The sequence below is a fragment of the Neovison vison genome, chromosome 3 (assembly GCF_020171115.1).
Source record: "Neovison vison isolate M4711 chromosome 3, ASM_NN_V1, whole genome shotgun sequence".
In the NCBI taxonomy this organism is placed as follows: domain Eukaryota; kingdom Metazoa; phylum Chordata; class Mammalia; order Carnivora; family Mustelidae; genus Neogale; species Neogale vison.
The window spans coordinates 197582849-197599045 of record NC_058093.1 but is presented as its reverse complement, the minus strand read 5'-3'; the positions used below and the strand labels follow the sequence as shown (position 1 = coordinate 197599045).

General features: G+C 42.9%; 1 protein-coding gene across 7 annotated transcripts in view; it reads left to right on the top strand.

Annotated features, from left to right (window-relative positions):
- Nucleotides 1-15553, top strand: part of MPHOSPH9 (M-phase phosphoprotein 9) — a 65596-nt gene extending 50043 nt beyond the window's left edge. For 6 of the 7 annotated variants that reach the window (XM_044243479.1, XM_044243478.1, XM_044243476.1 and 3 more), the window contains 8 exons: nucleotides 2977-3111; nucleotides 3964-4139; nucleotides 5906-6052; nucleotides 6946-7066; nucleotides 7878-7981; nucleotides 8704-8951; nucleotides 9274-9342; nucleotides 11780-15553. In XM_044243479.1, the coding sequence (XP_044099414.1) occupies nucleotides 2977-3111; nucleotides 3964-4139; nucleotides 5906-6052; nucleotides 6946-7066; nucleotides 7878-7981; nucleotides 8704-8951; nucleotides 9274-9342; nucleotides 11780-11881 (1102 nt within the window). In that variant the 3' untranslated portion in view covers nucleotides 11882-15553. Of the gene's footprint in view, nucleotides 1-2976; nucleotides 3112-3963; nucleotides 4140-5905; nucleotides 6053-6945; nucleotides 7067-7877; nucleotides 7982-8703; nucleotides 8952-9273; nucleotides 9343-11779 lie in introns of those variants that run through there. The other variant, XM_044243482.1, reaches the window with a different exon arrangement.
- Nucleotides 15554-16197: the final 644 nt, after the last annotated feature.

The following is a 16197-nucleotide window of genomic DNA, read 5'->3' as shown; positions in this document are numbered from 1 at the left end:
CATTGATTTAATCCTGAGAACATAATTTGGAGCAACAAAAAACCAGTTGCAGAAGAAGTAGGGTACTATTTATATTGATTTGGCATTTACAGCGTATCTTACAGGTTCATACAGAAGTAGTAAAAATATGATGTGTGTGGAATGTTGAATATGAATTTAGTGAAAGTAGCCGAGCACTTAAACTAAGGTTATGACATTGGAGGAACGATACTGGTGAGGTCCACAGGGGACTTGGGTTGTGTCTGTAGTGTTCCACTGTTCACAGACATAGAGCAAATAGGGTTCGTAAGCAGATGGTTGTGCTGAAGGAGTATAATCTGTATGTCTGTGCACGCTTGAAATATTTTATATTTTAAGTGAACAGGAACCAATAAGAGATTAATATCTAGGATGTAAAGAACTATAAATCAATAAGAAAAATTCTCAGTGGAAAAATGATAAAAGAGTATGAACAGATGATTCACAGGAAAAAAAAACCTAAATGGCTGATAAAATTGAAAAGATGTTCATTTTGCTAGTAATCAGAAAAATGCAAATTAATAAATAAATAGCATGGGCTACCCCTCACACCATCAGACAGGCCAGGCCAGACTCCAGGGCTAATCATTGCAAATTTTGCAAAGATGTGAAGGAACAGGAACTCTGCCGCTACTGGTTGGACTGAAAATCGATAAGCTCGTCTGGAGTGTGATTTGACAATATCCAGTAAGACTGAAGATGTATGCACCCCAGCTTCCACAGTTCTGGTTTTGGATATTTACCTCAGGAATTCCTACACGTGTTAATCACAGCATTGTGGAAAGGTGATGCATCAGAAACGAAAATAACCACCGACAGGAGGGGGGATCTGTAAGGTGTGGCGTATTTGTACTGTGGGTAAATAGTTCAAGTCACGCCCCTGTCTGTGTTAACATGGAGAAATCTGAAGCGTGTAGAGTAGAAACAGTGGCATCACAAGGACGTGTGCACTATGTGGACATTATTTAAAAGATATGTGGACATAATTTTAAAAATGTCCTTTCATGCAGAATCTTCTGTCTTAATGTTGAAAACAAATATGGTAAGATGTTATCGCATTTGTTAAAACTAAGTACAGGCGAGTGCTTGCGGTAGTCTTTGTAATTTTCTAAGGATGTTTAGAATGTTTCTTAATTTAAAAATTGAGGGAAAGTGGTGCCTGGATGGCTCAGTGGGTTAAGCCTCTGCCTTCGGCTCAGGTCGTGATCTCAGGGTCCTGGGATCAAGCCCCGCATCGGGCTCTCTGCTCAGCAGGGAACCTGCTTCCCCCCTCTCTCTCTGCCTGTCTCTGCCTCCTTGTGATCTCTGTCAAATAAATAAATCTTTAAAAAAAAAATCGAGGGAAAAAGGGAGTGACTGGGAGTTGAAATAAAAATGAGGAGGGAAGTTACAAGAGGTTTGGCTGTGGCAGGGAGCAGAGAGAGGAAGATACCTCTTGTCTCCTGGTTTCTTTTTTCCCTCCCAAGTGTGATGCGAGGCTATCAAGTGACTGGCAGGGCAGGGTGAGAGGTCGGAGGAGAGTGGAGGTGTGAGGGAGAATCCTGGTGGGAGAATTGGAGCGCGCTGATTATGGAAAGGTATGTTGTCAGCCGTGTTGGGTGTCCATGAGATGGTAATAACCACTCTCTGGTGCTAGCCCAGGCCACGCGGTTGGGTGGCTTGCTTTCCAGCAAAGCCTAAATGGAGGACTGTAGACACTCAGGAGTGAGACCACCGTGTTCCTCCAGGCTTAGGTCTCTGCTGCCAGTCGGGAGTGATGGAAGGTGAGTGCAGAAAGGGGGTCAAAGCAGTGAGTAACCGTGCGCCCCGGAGTAGGTAGAGGGGAACTGGCAAAGCCAGGGGAGGGGTTGATCAGTCGAAAATGGTGAGGCCAGGGATCATAGACCTTGGGGTCACAGAGCCTTGGTGATGCTTGAGCACCTTAGCCGAAAGAACCTTCAGAGTTGGGATTTTTTTTTTTTTAAGATTTTTTTATTTATTTGACAGAGATCACAAGTAGGCAGAGAGGCAGGCAGAGAGAGAGGAAGGGAAGCAGGCTCCCCGCTGAGCAGAGAGCCTGATGTGGGGCTCGATCCCAGGATCCTGGGATCATGACTTGAGCTGAAAGCAGAGGCTTTAATCCACTGAGCCCCGCAGGTGCCCCCAGAGTTGGGATTTCTCAAGGGAATGTGTTCTCTAGAGATGAAGAAGTCCAGTGAGCAGAGGGGGACGAGTAAGCAGGAGTCCGAGTCTAGGCATTGCAGAGAGGTTCAGGCAGCTCCTCCTATGGACCGTGAAGCAGGAGGGCAGGAGCAGGTGTGGAGAAGGTGAGAACGGTTCGGAAGTCTAGCTCAGGGCCTGTTAATGCACGATCGGTGAGCCTCAGTTGGGTTAGGGTTTCCATGGGAGGGGAGGCCTGGCCGCCAGCTGCACTACTCAGTACAGTGGTGCTGGTCACCTTGTGTGACTTGTTACATTTAAGGTCATTAAGATGAAATGACATTTAAAGATTGGTGGTTCTTCTCACGAGCCACGGGCTGCATGTGACTAGTGGCTGCTGCGCTGGGCTGTGCAGATAGAGAGGTTTCTGTTTTCACAGGAAATTCTCCTGGGCAGTGCTGGTCTGGGAGGAGCAAGAAGGGCCCTCTCGCTGTACCTCCTGGGCCTGAGCTGTGGGTTGAGTGTGAAGCATAGAAAGTGTGGTAGGAAGTTAGTTGGTGTTCAGATCTGTGTAGACAGAATACCTTGACTGAGATGCAGAAATATTCCAAAGGAACAGAAACCTAAAATAAGACTTGGGTTGGCTCTGAAAACCATAAAATAAGAATTCGTGTGTCTAAAATAAGGGGGCTTCTTGCAGTTTTGGAATTACTGTACAAATGTGTACACACCATTTCAAAGCAGGGTGCTCTGTGTCTGTGTTCAGCGTGAACCGAAACACGAGCCCATCATCCCTCAGCTCGTTTCTCCCTGTCCTAGCACACTGGCCACCTCCGACGTCAGCAGGCGCAAGTGGCTGATCCCAGGGGCGGAGTACTCCATCTTTACCGGCCAGCCTTTGGACGCCCCGGATAACAGGATGGATGACCAGCTGGTGGAAACCTGTGCTCCTGGGTAGGTAGCTTTGTCAGAGGTCAGACTGAGGCTTGGTTACGGTTTCATAGATCTCCGTCGCCTTTAAATGGCTGGGAAGGTCTAAAAGAGCCTTCTCTTCGTGGCTTCAGTGTCTTACTTTTGAGGACTAGATTTTTATTTTACTTTGAAAAGCTAATGGGTTTCAGATGCTTTCTGATCAGAGGGCGGGCAGAAGGTCCCCTATTGTGCCCCTGACAGGACAGTGTGCTGTGCACAGTCTCTCAATTAGGCTAAGGTGTTCACCCTCTCACCTTCTGGACAGCCCATGCAACCAGATTACTCCAGGGCTCCACGGAAATACCATACTTCTGTATGTGCCGGGGTGTGAAGAGGATTGGGAAGCACTGGTCTGTTACACGCAGGTTCAGTTTCAGTGTATTTGTGTTGTAAAGCAGATATACTCTTTGTGGAGTGTAATTGTTAGCTCTCATGTCATTCCCCTAACAGGGCCAGGGACCTCTGTCTCAGCTCAGCCTGCTCTATGAAATCACCGTAGACCCGGCAGCTTCAACAGGAAACACTTTTCCCTGCTGTTCTGGAGGCTGAGTCTGAGATTGGGGTGTCAGCGCAGTTAGGTTCGTGGTGAGGGCCCTCTTCCAGGTTATTGGGTCATGGTCTTTCCTCGCTGAATGTGTGCAGACATCTTTTTAGAAGGGCATTCATCCCAGCAAAGGACCCTCTGCTCTCATGATCTCATCCAAATCTAATCACCTCCCCAAGGCCTCATCTCCTAACACCATCCACTGAGGATTGGGGCTTCAACATACGAGTGTTTTGGGGGGCACAAATATTCGGCTCATAGCACTGTGTGTCTTAAAATTATTATTTAAGGTACCATTCTCCTCCGGAAAAGGATTCTTCATCTGGAAGTTCACCAAGAAGCTTATCGATAACAAAACAAAGAGAGACTTCAGATACACCAGTCATGAAAGCTTTAAAAGAACTCGAGGAAGGAAAAATATTTAAAAATTGGGGCACACAGACAGAAAAAGAGGACACCTCGAATAGTAAGCATTTTTTCCTTGTTTGATATGGATAGATAATAGATTATAGATACCTTCCTCTTTACCCACGGTTATATCACCTTCCTTAAATACTCTGGCTCCTAATTTATTGCAGTCATGGCATAACTTGCTGCTTTTATACAAGGCAGACTACATGTTATACTCTTTTTTTTCTTTAAGGATTTTATTTTATTTTTATTTATTTTGTATATTTTTTAAATGATTTTATTTATTTATTTATTTTTAAATATTTTGTTTGTTTATTAGACAGATCACAAGTAGGCAGAGAGGCAGGCAGAGAGAGAGGAAGGGAAGTAGGCTCCCTGCTGGGCAGAGGGCCCGACACGGGGCTCAATCCCAAGACCCTGGGATCATGACCTGAGCTGAAGGCAGAGGCTTTAACCCACTGAGCCACCCAGGTGCTCCTATTTTTTTTGTTTTGACAGAGAGAGACACAGCGAGAGAGGGAACAGAAGCAGGGGAGTGGGAGAGGGAGAAGCAGGCCCCCCACTGAGCAGGGAGCCCAACACAGGGCTTGATCCCAGGACCGTGGGATCATGACCCGAGCCGAAGACAGATGCCCAACGACTGAGCCACCCAGGTGCCCCAGATGACCTGAGCCAAAAGCAAACAATTAAAGACTGAGCAACCTAGCGCCCTGTGTTCTAATTAGTAAAGATTTATGAAGCGTTCTTAAAAATATTTGGAAATTTTTGACATCAGTTTGTCATTGGAAAGTTATAATAGACATTTAGTATTCATAAAGTGAGGTGTAGTGTTTTTTACTCCCCCTTTCTTGGTTACTGAGCATCTCTCAGGAAGACAAGAATTTTTTTTTTTTTTTAAGAATTTGTTTACTTATCTGACAGAGCAAAAGAGTACAAGCAGGGGGACAGTAGAGGCAGAGGGAGAAACAGGCTCTGTGCTGAGTAAGGAGCCCTATTGCATGACTCAGTCCCAGGACCCCGGGATCATAACCAGAGCCGAAGGCAGACACTTACTTAACCATCTGAGCCACCAGGTGCCTCCCCCACCTTTTCTAAGATAATTTTATTTTTTATTTTTAAGTAATCTCTACATCCGATGTGGGGCTCAAAATCACAACCCCAAGATTGAGAGTCACATGTTTTTCCAACTGCGCCCGCCGAGCACCCCAGGAAGTACCTTGCTCAACAGCTCACTAGTGCTCACATCTCTTTGTACTCACTCCAGTGCTCGCTTGATTGGCTCTCCTGATTCCATTGTCCAGTCTCGGGCATTGCATCTCCGAAGAAATATCTGCTAGTAAATAAATCAGTAACTTCCTAAAAATAATCTCTCTTAAAGAATCGCCGTGAGGGGCGCCTGGGTGGCTCAGTGGGTTAAAGCCTCTGCCTTCAGCTCAGGCCACGATCCCAGGGTCCTGGGATCGAGCCCCGCATCGGGCTCTTTGCTCAGCAGGGAGCCTGCTTCCTCCTCTCTCTCTCTGCCTGCCTCTCTGCCTACTTGTAATCTCTGTCTGTCAAATAAAATAAATAAAATCTTAAAAAAAAAATCGCCGTGAATGGCAGTTGTAAACAGGGAGCCAGAATGAATTCATTATAAACCCCCACATTTGTTCTTCATCAAGCTTTTCATTGTAAGTGTGTCTTACAATGTGTATTTGCAAATAATCTTTCTAACCTGGATAGTGAGAATGGCTTGCTTGGCATAATCATTTCTTAATAAAGGCAGCTAACCGGCCCAGGTTTGTTTTGCTTGTTGACTTATTAACAATTTGTCTGTTACAGAATTAGCAAATCCTCGGCAAACGGAAACGTCAGTCAGTGCAGGTCGGTCCCCAGAGAAATGCACCCAACAGAGACAGAAGAGATTTAACTCAGGTTCACAGAGATCGTCGTCTTTACCACCTTCAACTCGTAAATCAAGTACCCCAAGTAAGAGTAAGATGTAATATGTCTCCTGGGCTCAAAAGAGTGGCATCCGAGCTGTGCACACACGTCTGATGTTCTTTTTCCCTCATGTTCTCTAGCACCTACTAGAATACTCTGAGAACAGGGTCCCTTCGGGTCTTGCTCAGTAATACCATCTGACCATACAGACGCTGTGACGATAGGTGAAGAAATTATCACGGCATACTGTTTTGTGTATGTCCAGCAGATTCCTTTTTGCAACTTAAGCCATTTCACAGTTTTTGAGAGCGTTGACAACTATCTAATTAAACATTAGTTCAAACAAATTAATTTAAACTAATTTAACCTGGAAAAGATGCTTCTTTGCATAAATATTACGTCTGGTTTCTTTAGTCAGTTACAGTTACAGTTCTAAAGGTTAGGCATTGGATTTCTGTTTTCTTAATTTTCATATTCAGAACAGCTAAAGATATTTCTGTGTCTTGTCTCTCCCCCTCCCCCCGTGTGATGGAACGAGCGTGTGTGTCCCCATGTGATGGGAGCGGGAGCCAGCGTTTGTGTGTATCTGTGTGACTGGAGTGCACACCAGCGATTGTGTGTCCCCGTGTGACGGGAATGTGCACTGGGCACTGGTGTTTCCATCTTATTTCCAGTCGACTTCTAAAATCCTGAAAAACCAGTTTTGAGTCTGAGTGCTGACCCTGCATTCGGATACACTAAAATGTTGACAGTGGTTCCCTCTAGGTGTTAGGATTATGAATTATTTTTAATTTTGTATGCTCTTACTTTCAGAAAGTTTTATAATAAAATTGTATTCCATTAAAGTTAGAAAAGAGTACTGAGAAAGGAAGTATGCTCTGCCAATAGATGTATTGTATAGAAGGAAAAGTGAACTTCCTCTTCATTTTCTTCTGTAGCAAAAAGAGAGATTATGTTAACGCCAGTGACTGTGGCTTATAGTCCAAAGCGATCCCCAAAAGAAAATCTGTCCCCAGGGTTTAGTCATCTACTGAGCAAAAATGAAAGCAGTCCAACTCGGTAAGTTCTCTAAAATAGTAGAATAAAATATTACTGATTTTTTTTTTTAAGTGTCAGCTTATGCCTATAGCTGTCACTAATTTTTCAGTTGCCAGTGGGAACCCTGTGGATTTAACTCATTTAAATGAATGTCATATTAAAAATAAAAAAGTACTGTAATCCATGAAAACAGTTTTTAACTATGGAAACTGGCTACTGAGTTACTGAGTTTAAGTACTGTGTCAGAGTCCCTTCCGGCTTTTGGGTATAGAATGACAATTCTTGGTTTTCCTGAAAAGGTTTATGATACAGGGCAATTTTTGAACCATTTTTGTAAGAGAGCGGGCTGTCCTGCGATGGCCCTGGCATACGCGTAAGTTTCCCTGGGTGCTTGGGACAGTTGTCAACTCTCTTTCTGAAGCAGTGTGGTCACAGGGCGTGCTCCTGTGGGGGGGCCATGGATCCCTACGCTGTAAGAGCTGGCCACCTGGCTCGGTCAGGCTCTTGAGAAATTCCTTAAGCACAGTGAACCTCGGTTTCCTCTTCTGTACAAGAGGGATAATAATACTTGGCCCGCATATATTAGAACTTGTTATAAAGATTGGAGGAGCTAATGTATGGGTAAATGCTTTAAGTCTCTAATACATGAATATAATTTTGTGTTAGAAAATATAAATTAAGCTTCAGTTTTAGAAAATTACATGACCAGTTTTCTTTTAAAAAAAAAATACATGAATATGTGAGTTAACCGGACACCAGCTCAGCTTTCTAGTGGAGATAGGGAAAATCAATTAACATTTTTTTCTCACAAGTAACTTGCTTCATTCAATAGATTTGATATACTTTTGGATGATTTAGATACTGTTCCTGTGTCTGCTTTACAACGTACCAATCCAAGAAAACAACTCCAGTTTCTTCCTCTAGATGACTTGGAAGGTATCTTTTCCTAAAAAATTACTAGTTATGGTTTTAGTAATTCATTTTGTGAATTTCTGGTATCTTTTCAGGGTCCTAAATAGTGTAATATCCTGCACTTAAAAATTTTTTCTGCCCAAGGGCCTCTAAGAACATGCGTTGGTGCGGCTCATATTATGTGTCAGGGCTATTATCCTGATAGAAAAGTTGGGAAACTAGGTACAGACATTGTTAATGCTTGCTTACTAGAGCCATACTGTTCCATTTCTCTTTTACGTTCTGGCATTTCTGTGCAACTTGGGCGGTGGGTTTTTTTTTTGTTTTGTTTTGTTTCTTTTTTCTCATTTATCTTTGAAGTTTGGAATAAAGTACAAGATCATGCATATGAGTCACTTGGGCAGGCCCGGTAAGATGCTGGCTCTGCACTGTTGGTTCGGGTTTGTGTCTGCTAAATGTGAGCTTAGCGCTTAACTTTTTTTTTTTTGCTTTAAGTTTACTTAAAGTTCTTTTGAGCTCACAGAAAGTTTATATACCTTCTCTTAGGGACGTTGTACAGATTGTCCAACCGAGAGCAAAACTTTTAGAATTCTGTGGAGAAAAAGCACTGACTAAATGTGATTATTGTGTTTCTTTTTGTTACTTTTTTTAGTATGTGGCAGCCTTTAGATAACATATATAGTTATGTATATGATCGATCAGGAAGATGGATATGAAATAAAAGAAAATCCTTTTCTCTCTGACAGAAAAAAAATACTCAGAAGCAGCCATCGACATCCATGCTAATCACAGCCCTTCTCCTGAACTGTTGCCAAATGAAGTGAAGAAAGTGTCTGTGAGATCAGCCTGGGAGAAGAATAAATCAGTTAGCTATGAACAGTGTAAGCCCGCGTCAGTAGCACCACATGGTAATGATTTTGAGTATACAGCAAAAATTAGGACCCTAGCTGAAACGGAACGGTTTTTTGATGAACTTACAAAAGAAAAAGACCAGGTAAAAACAAACAAAAACTTAAAAAAAAAAAAAAAAAACCAAACCTTTTTATGAACTTAATGCCTATGTCTGAGGAATAGTCAGAAGGGAATTACAGAGTCAGACCGTGCCAGAAGCTTCTGTGGCTTGCACAGCAAAGCCACGCTGGGAGCCAGTTTAAGCTGAGCTGTCCTTGCTGACCGGGGCAGGGGGAGCGGCGGTGCAGGCCAGGCGGACAAGGAAGTACTAGGCAGAAGCCTGTCCTTTCCATTCTGTTACAGATGTCCCTGCCACTCATCAGAATTCTTCTGTTTTTATTTAAATTTTGTTTGTGTGTCAACAGATTGAGGCTGCGCTAAGTCGAATGCCTTCTACTGGAGGACGAATCACTTTGCAGACAAGATTAAACCAGGTGAACCGTCCTAGCTTGAATCTGCGGCGTGGTGCGGGCTGGTGTTCATTTAGCCGAGACAATGTGTTAGGTGTCCTGAAGCAACTGGGCCAGACTTTTAGCCTTTTAGGAAGTGTTTGGTGATTATAGTATATTTTAGAACTGCACTGTGGCTTTCTGGAGTAAAAAGTGATTTTTCCTTTATACTTAATGAAAAAGACCTTCCTGCCACTATGCAATATGGCTTTGAACAGATCTTACATTAAGCGTCTCCCCTCAGCTCAGGTCATGATCCTGGGGGGTTGGGGCCCTGCTCAGCGGGGAGTCCGCTTCTCCCTCTCTCTCTGCCCCTCCCCCAGCTCTTGCTTGCTCTTGGGTGCACTCGCTCTCTCAAATAAAATTGTAAAAAAAAAAAAGAGAGATGTGATTCCATTATTGAGCAGGAGATGGTGCAGGCAAAGCAGCTCATGTGCATTTTTTTTAGTTGCTTTCCAGAGAGAATCAAAATGCATGAAGCCATGGGACGTTGAAGATCTGCTCTTTTTGTAACATTTTAAGCATAACAACAAGGATATGTCTCTTACATAACTGCATGTTTTGGCTTTTCAGTGCTTTAACTTCAGGAAAAATTCATTTTCAGATTGATCTGTGATACCAGTAGGAAAAAAAGCAAAGAAAACAGTGGAGGTCTTTCCTTGGGCCTACATGCCTAACTTCTCCGTAAGACTTTTAAGTCTGTTATTGTTTTTGTTGGTCCCAAAGTCTTTAGTCAATAATTTATAAGACTCAACACATGAAACTTCTCTTCCTTATTGGGAAGGCAGAAGGAATACTTGTAGATACTCTTGATTCTAAACTTATCTGAAACATTTGTTTAATATATATTTTTTAAATTTATTTATTTGACAGACAGAGATCACAAGTAGGGAGAGAGGCAGGCAGAGAGAGAGGGAGAAACAGGCTCCCTGCTGAGCAGAGAGCCCGATGTGAGGCTCGATCCCAGGATGTGGGATCCTGACCTGAGCTGAAGGCAGAGGCTTTAACCCACTGAGCCACTCAGGCACCCCTAATATATTTTTATATAATGATTGTAAGCTTTTTTTTTTTTTTAAAGATTTTATTTATTTATTTGACAGATTTATTATTGACAGCCCGCATCGGGCTCCTTGCTCAGTGGGAAGCCTGCTTCTCCCTCTCCCATCTCCCCTGCTTGTGTTCCCTCTCTAGTTGTGTCTCTCTCTCTCTGTCAAATCAATAAATAACATCTTTAAAAAATAAAAGAGTTTTGGTTAAATCTAGTGGAGTATTGCACACTAATTTAAAATGATATCATAGAAAGATATTTCATAACTAAAGTTCAGTCGAAAAATGTTTTGAAGTAGTGAATTTGATTCTGTTTTTATTTTTCTTCTTAATGATGTGAGTCTCTACACAAAAACCCCAGGAAAGAGGAACTGGTTATTTTTACTCCTCTGTCTTCTAAGTATTTTATCATGAATGTGTGATCCTTTTATTATTGTTTTATTTCAATTTTTTATAAAGATTTTATTTGAGAGTGAGCAGGCAAGAGAGAGCACGAGCCAGGGAGCCCATCTTGGGGCTCCATCCAGGGACCTGAGCTGAACGGGGCCACTGAACTGACTGAGCCACCCAGGTTCCCCTCGGGTGATCTTTTTATTTTTTTATTTTCATTATTTATTTATTTATTTATTTTTAAAAGATTTTATTTATTTATTTGTCAGAGAGAGAGAAAGAGATCACAAGTAGGCAGGGAGGCAGGCAGACAGGGAGGGGGAAGCAGGCTCCCCGCTGAGCAGAGACACCCCCCCCCATGTGGGGCTCCATCCCAGGACCCTGAGATCATGACCTGAGCCAAAGGCAGAGGCTTAACCCACTGAGCCCCCCCAGGCGCCCCATGTACTGCTTATTTAAAAATAGCAGTTGTTACATTGATTCTTTGTGAAATCTCTTGTTTCTTGCAAGAAGCTCCTCCAGTGTATACCCTCCTTTTTAACTTAGACATTCTTGTCAGAAGAAAGTTGCTTGACCTACACCTAAGTGGGATAAGGCACCGACCCGTTTCTTCTGGTGATGTGTGTAAAGTGCCTCTGGGCTCCTCTTGGTCTGTCCTCAGTCTCGCAGAGGCTGAGAGTCGCGTTCTCGCATCGGGTCCCGTTGCCCTTGCTGAGATTTTCACACCCTGCAAGCAGCAGGGTACTGGGGCTGTTAGGGCGCTGAGGGCAGCATTTATTCTGGATGGTTGAGACCCTGATTCGTGTTGTTTAAAGAGACGATATAGATTTTATTATAAGAGGAAGTGTGTAAAAAACACAACCTCTGTAATTTGAATGTTTCTGCCTGCCCCTTTGCTAAGAGAAAGGTCAGTTTGGTGGTAATCAGAGAACCAGTGAACCTGATATAGAATTCTGACGCAATTTCTCCTGTGATTTCCCTTTAGGAAGCCTTGGAAGATCGTTTGGAAAGGATTAATCGAGAACTGGGCTCAGTTCGAATGACATTAAAGAAATTTCATGTGTTGCGCACCTCTGCAAATCTCTGAGATTTGTAGCCATTAAATTTTGAGACATTTTTGTTTGCACTAACGTATAATTATGCACTCAGAAAAGGCAAACTATTTTGTACTGTTTATAAGCCTTCAAATAGTAGTTTTACAATCATGCTATTCTTTACACTTGCTGTTTTATACTTCAAATGGCCACATATTTTCAAGATATTTTTGTTATGCTCAGGAATCTCTTGTATATTTTACTATTTAAAAAGTATTATTTTTAAATAGTGTAAGTCTCCAGTTTATATCAATAGTAAGGAAATGTAAACAGGGGAGGCAGCTTGTTTCTAAACAAATAGTGTTATCCTTTTACAATTAACTTTGCACACAATTTTATATACTTGTTCTACATTGTGAATATGATTCTTTTTTTAAAAAATAAATGCTTAAGAATAGCTTCCATAATAGACCAATACATGCTGAATGAAAAAAAAAAAAAAAAAAGAATGCAGCATACCCTGGATTTTAGTTGTGTTGAGATTTTTTTTCTTAATGGTAATGCAGTTCCTGTCAGGAACAAGTCTTAGAGTGATTATTACAATAGTAATAATGGAACTATTGGAAGTAATGGAATATTGGAAAGCTTTGGAAACTGTGAATAACTCATTTTGTTTCCCTTGAACTTTATTGTCTGTAAGGAAAGAGAAATGAGCGCTGTTATTCTCTAATGTTGTCATAAATGTAGTACTTTCCAGAAAACGGTAAGCCATTGGGGGAGCCGGGGCTTTCTGCCCAGCATTCCGAGTGAAACCGTGTCCCTCCGGTGGCCATAAGGCGATGATGGATCAAGCTTTGATGAAAGACCACCACCCAGCAAGGATGGCCCTGGTTTCTGCCATCAGAGCCACCGAGCAGATGTTTTCAACCCTGCTGCCTCCCACCACCCCCGCCAAAAAAAAACCACAAAAACCCTCCAGCCGTGGCAGGGGCTGTCAGGATGCTAGGTTTAGATTAGAATCCCCTCCCCTTAATGTGCACAGGCAGGGAATGTGTGTGGATGGCGTGTGGGCCTTTCCTTGCGCCTTGCTGGGGAGCTGCAGCCCACGGCCTTGGCAGCGGCACCCGGGCAGGAGGCTGTGCTCTGATGAGCAGCACCAGCAGGTGTGTGTTCTGACCTCAGGTCAAGTCCGGGTTGCCCCACTGCCCATTTTTCGGGGGCCGGTTGGAATCCAGTGCCCACATATCTGTGTACATGTTCATAAATAGACTCATTCTAAACTTGCAGAATTGATTGCTACTGATGATGCTCAGGTTTTAAAGTTTGGTGTTCTTTTGAACTTTTTCTTCTTATGTGACTCTTAGCAGCTTGTACTTATAATGAGCCAAGCCAAGCATCACTCCACTAGGGTCTGTGTATGCCTTTGAGCAGGGATCTCAAACTGCACCCTTCACCAAAGCTTACCTGGCTGAGCTCTGGGCCTGTTGCCCCAGCGGGCTCCCTTCTCAGCTTCCTGGGTGGTCCTCCGTCAGGAGGGGCCATCTGACACCTGCCTCTTCTGTTCCTATTCGTGAATTGAACCTTTGCTCCCATCTCCTGCCAACAGTCGAAGACCTTGGGCTAATCACAATTATTCATCAACAGAATAAGTGCCTTTATTCATAGTACTTTTTTTTTAACCTTTTTTTTTTTTTAAGTCAACTAGTTAAAGAATATGTTAATTTTAATCAAGCTCCAGTACAGCTGTGTCAAGACCTAGTAAAGGGATCGACTTTACTGATGGTTATTACCTTTGTGTTCCTAGATGTAACATTAGAATCTAACTTGAAAATTATTAGGATATTCCTTGTTCTCTCCTTTTATCATGAAGTCCACTACCTTCTGAAGAATAGGAAATTGCCATTTCAGAAGTTTTATCTTGTGAAGGAGTTATCTTCTTACTAGTCTCTATTGGGTTATTCCAAGAAAGATCTGAAACCCCATCAAAACCTCTTCTGTGCCTATCAGAAAACATGTGCTTTGATTTTTTTAAATGTATAATAAATTGTAAGTACCACTTATTTAAACATTAAAAAAAAAAAAACACCTTTTTCTTCATAGCTGTGAAGAGGAGAACCAAGGAAAATCCTTTCAGCCATCTTTCTCTTTTTCGTGCTTAATTTACAGACACAGAACGCTCCACTTAAAAGCAACTCAATCCCAGAAGTGGCGATGTTAGAAAGTTGCGGGTGTCCCTGGTAGGTGAATTGCTTGGTTCCCGGCTGGGGCTGAGCTGCTGGAGAGGAACAGCCTGAAAGCACCTTCCACTTCGGGGAAGTGCCTCTTTTAATGCAAATAGAGTTTACTCACTCTTTTTCCCCGGTTCTGTACAGGGAGAGCTAGGCAGACCTGGGTCACCACCCGGCTCCGGCCTGCCCGGCTCAGCAGCAAGAGATAAGATGAAGCGATAAGCTTCCTTCCATTTTAAAGGAGATTATGTAAAGTACCTGGTGCTTCCTAACTTCAACAAAAGTACACATTTCAGATTCATTTGGAGTTAATCAGGGCTTTGAAGTAGTGATTTAGGACTTTTTAAATAGGAAAGTAGGTTGTGCCCCCAGCAATTGATTTAAAAATTGCCTTGGGTTGGTTGACGTTTCTGTTAGGTGGTCTAAGATGATCTCTCCACCTTTTTGCAAAAAAAAGCAAAACTCTTGGAATTCATATGATCTTCCTGGTGTGAGGTGTTTGTTTTTTGACTATTAAAACTGGTAACCTGTTGCGTAGAAGTTCAGAAGCATCTTAAATAGGTGATCTGGGGTTATTTGATGTAAACATAGGTTATTTTCCTTAAAAAAAAAAAAAAAAAAGGTTTTGTCCATGTAACCAAAATAATGGCTCCTTTGAATGTCCCATAATTAGAGGTCCAAGGTGGTGGCCTCTAAGGCAGGACCGCAGGAAGGCTGGTCTGCACTAGGCATCAGAAGGGCCATATGAAGACGAGGGTTGTTTTTAGAGTTTGGTTCCCCTTCTTAACTCTGAAGACTCAGGTGCTTTGCTGAATGCTCTTTAAATTTGAATTCTGCCCTTACATATGTAGTAAAATTAGACATTTTTGTCATTTTAATTTTTATCTCAGAAGCAATTTTCATTACATTTTAATGTGTGACTTGTGCTGCGAGTCTTTAAGAAGCTTTAAAAAGTAAGTGCATACCTAGCACCCTTCATGAGTCCTACAGGTAAATCATGTTTACCCGTCACGGGAGTGTGCGTGGTCATGATATGTACAGGTCTGATTAAACCAATTATATTGCACACATTCTGCAGGAGATGATAATTTTTTGCCAAGAGTTCTGTGGCAGTATGATAATACGTTAAACTACACCAGTATCTTAGGACCTGTGTTGCAAAGCCTTCTTCTGACTTACATTCAGTAGATGCCTCTCAAATAGGAGGAATCAAGCCATAAATTTGCATTTGCTGGACAGGACTAACCACGTCATCGCTGTGACTCCAGACTTCAAAGATAATCGCTTTATTCACAATTGCACTGTAACAGTGACCAAAACAATGTGAAACACTTGCTTCTTCCAGTGCTGCTGATGGTCAGGCAGAGACAAGTGCTTGCTGCAGTTTTTTTTTTAATCTAGGCAAGTATTGGAGTCATGGGATTGTAAGCTCTGTGAGAGCAGGGACCATCATGTCTTCTTGCATACAGGCACTCAATAAATACTTGTGGATATGAACTGCCTTGTGATACTAGTGTATTTATTCCTACCGGGTTACTGGGGGAGCTGCTTTTTGATGAAGGCCTCCCAAATTTTGAGTGCAATCATGGCAAGGTTGCAGTGGTACCACCTAGGGGCTCAACTCGGGGTGTCGGACAGGCAAAGAACCTCCCTCTGGATATCTCTATGCGCCGGAAACCGTTCTCAGTGGGACTCAAGGCACCTCTGGGTGGAGGGAAGAAGGTGAGGGTCTCGTATTTGTTGGGACACCTTCACTGGTCTCAGAGTGATCGCCCGAAGATGGTAAGACGGGTATTTTGAGAGAGGTGTAATGATGGCTTTCCTGGCCTCCTCTCCAATTCTAAGTCACCGCAGGGTCCAGTAGCCTCTGGTGGTTTTGCCCGGGCTTTATCGGAACAGTCTGGGGCTGCTTTAATTATAGCGCTTACCCTTCCAGGGGAAAGCGCTCCTTTCGCCCACAGAAGGACTGGTAAGCTAGGTTTTAGGTGTGGCCCATTTGGTTCCATTACTTCAGACCTTGGCAAAAAGGCCGTTCCCGCTCAATCTAACTACATACTCAACGATTCATTGTCAATTTTACCCTGTACCCTCTTGGCCGTCTTGTTCCTAACTGGAGAGTCCAGTCGGGAGGGGACATCAAG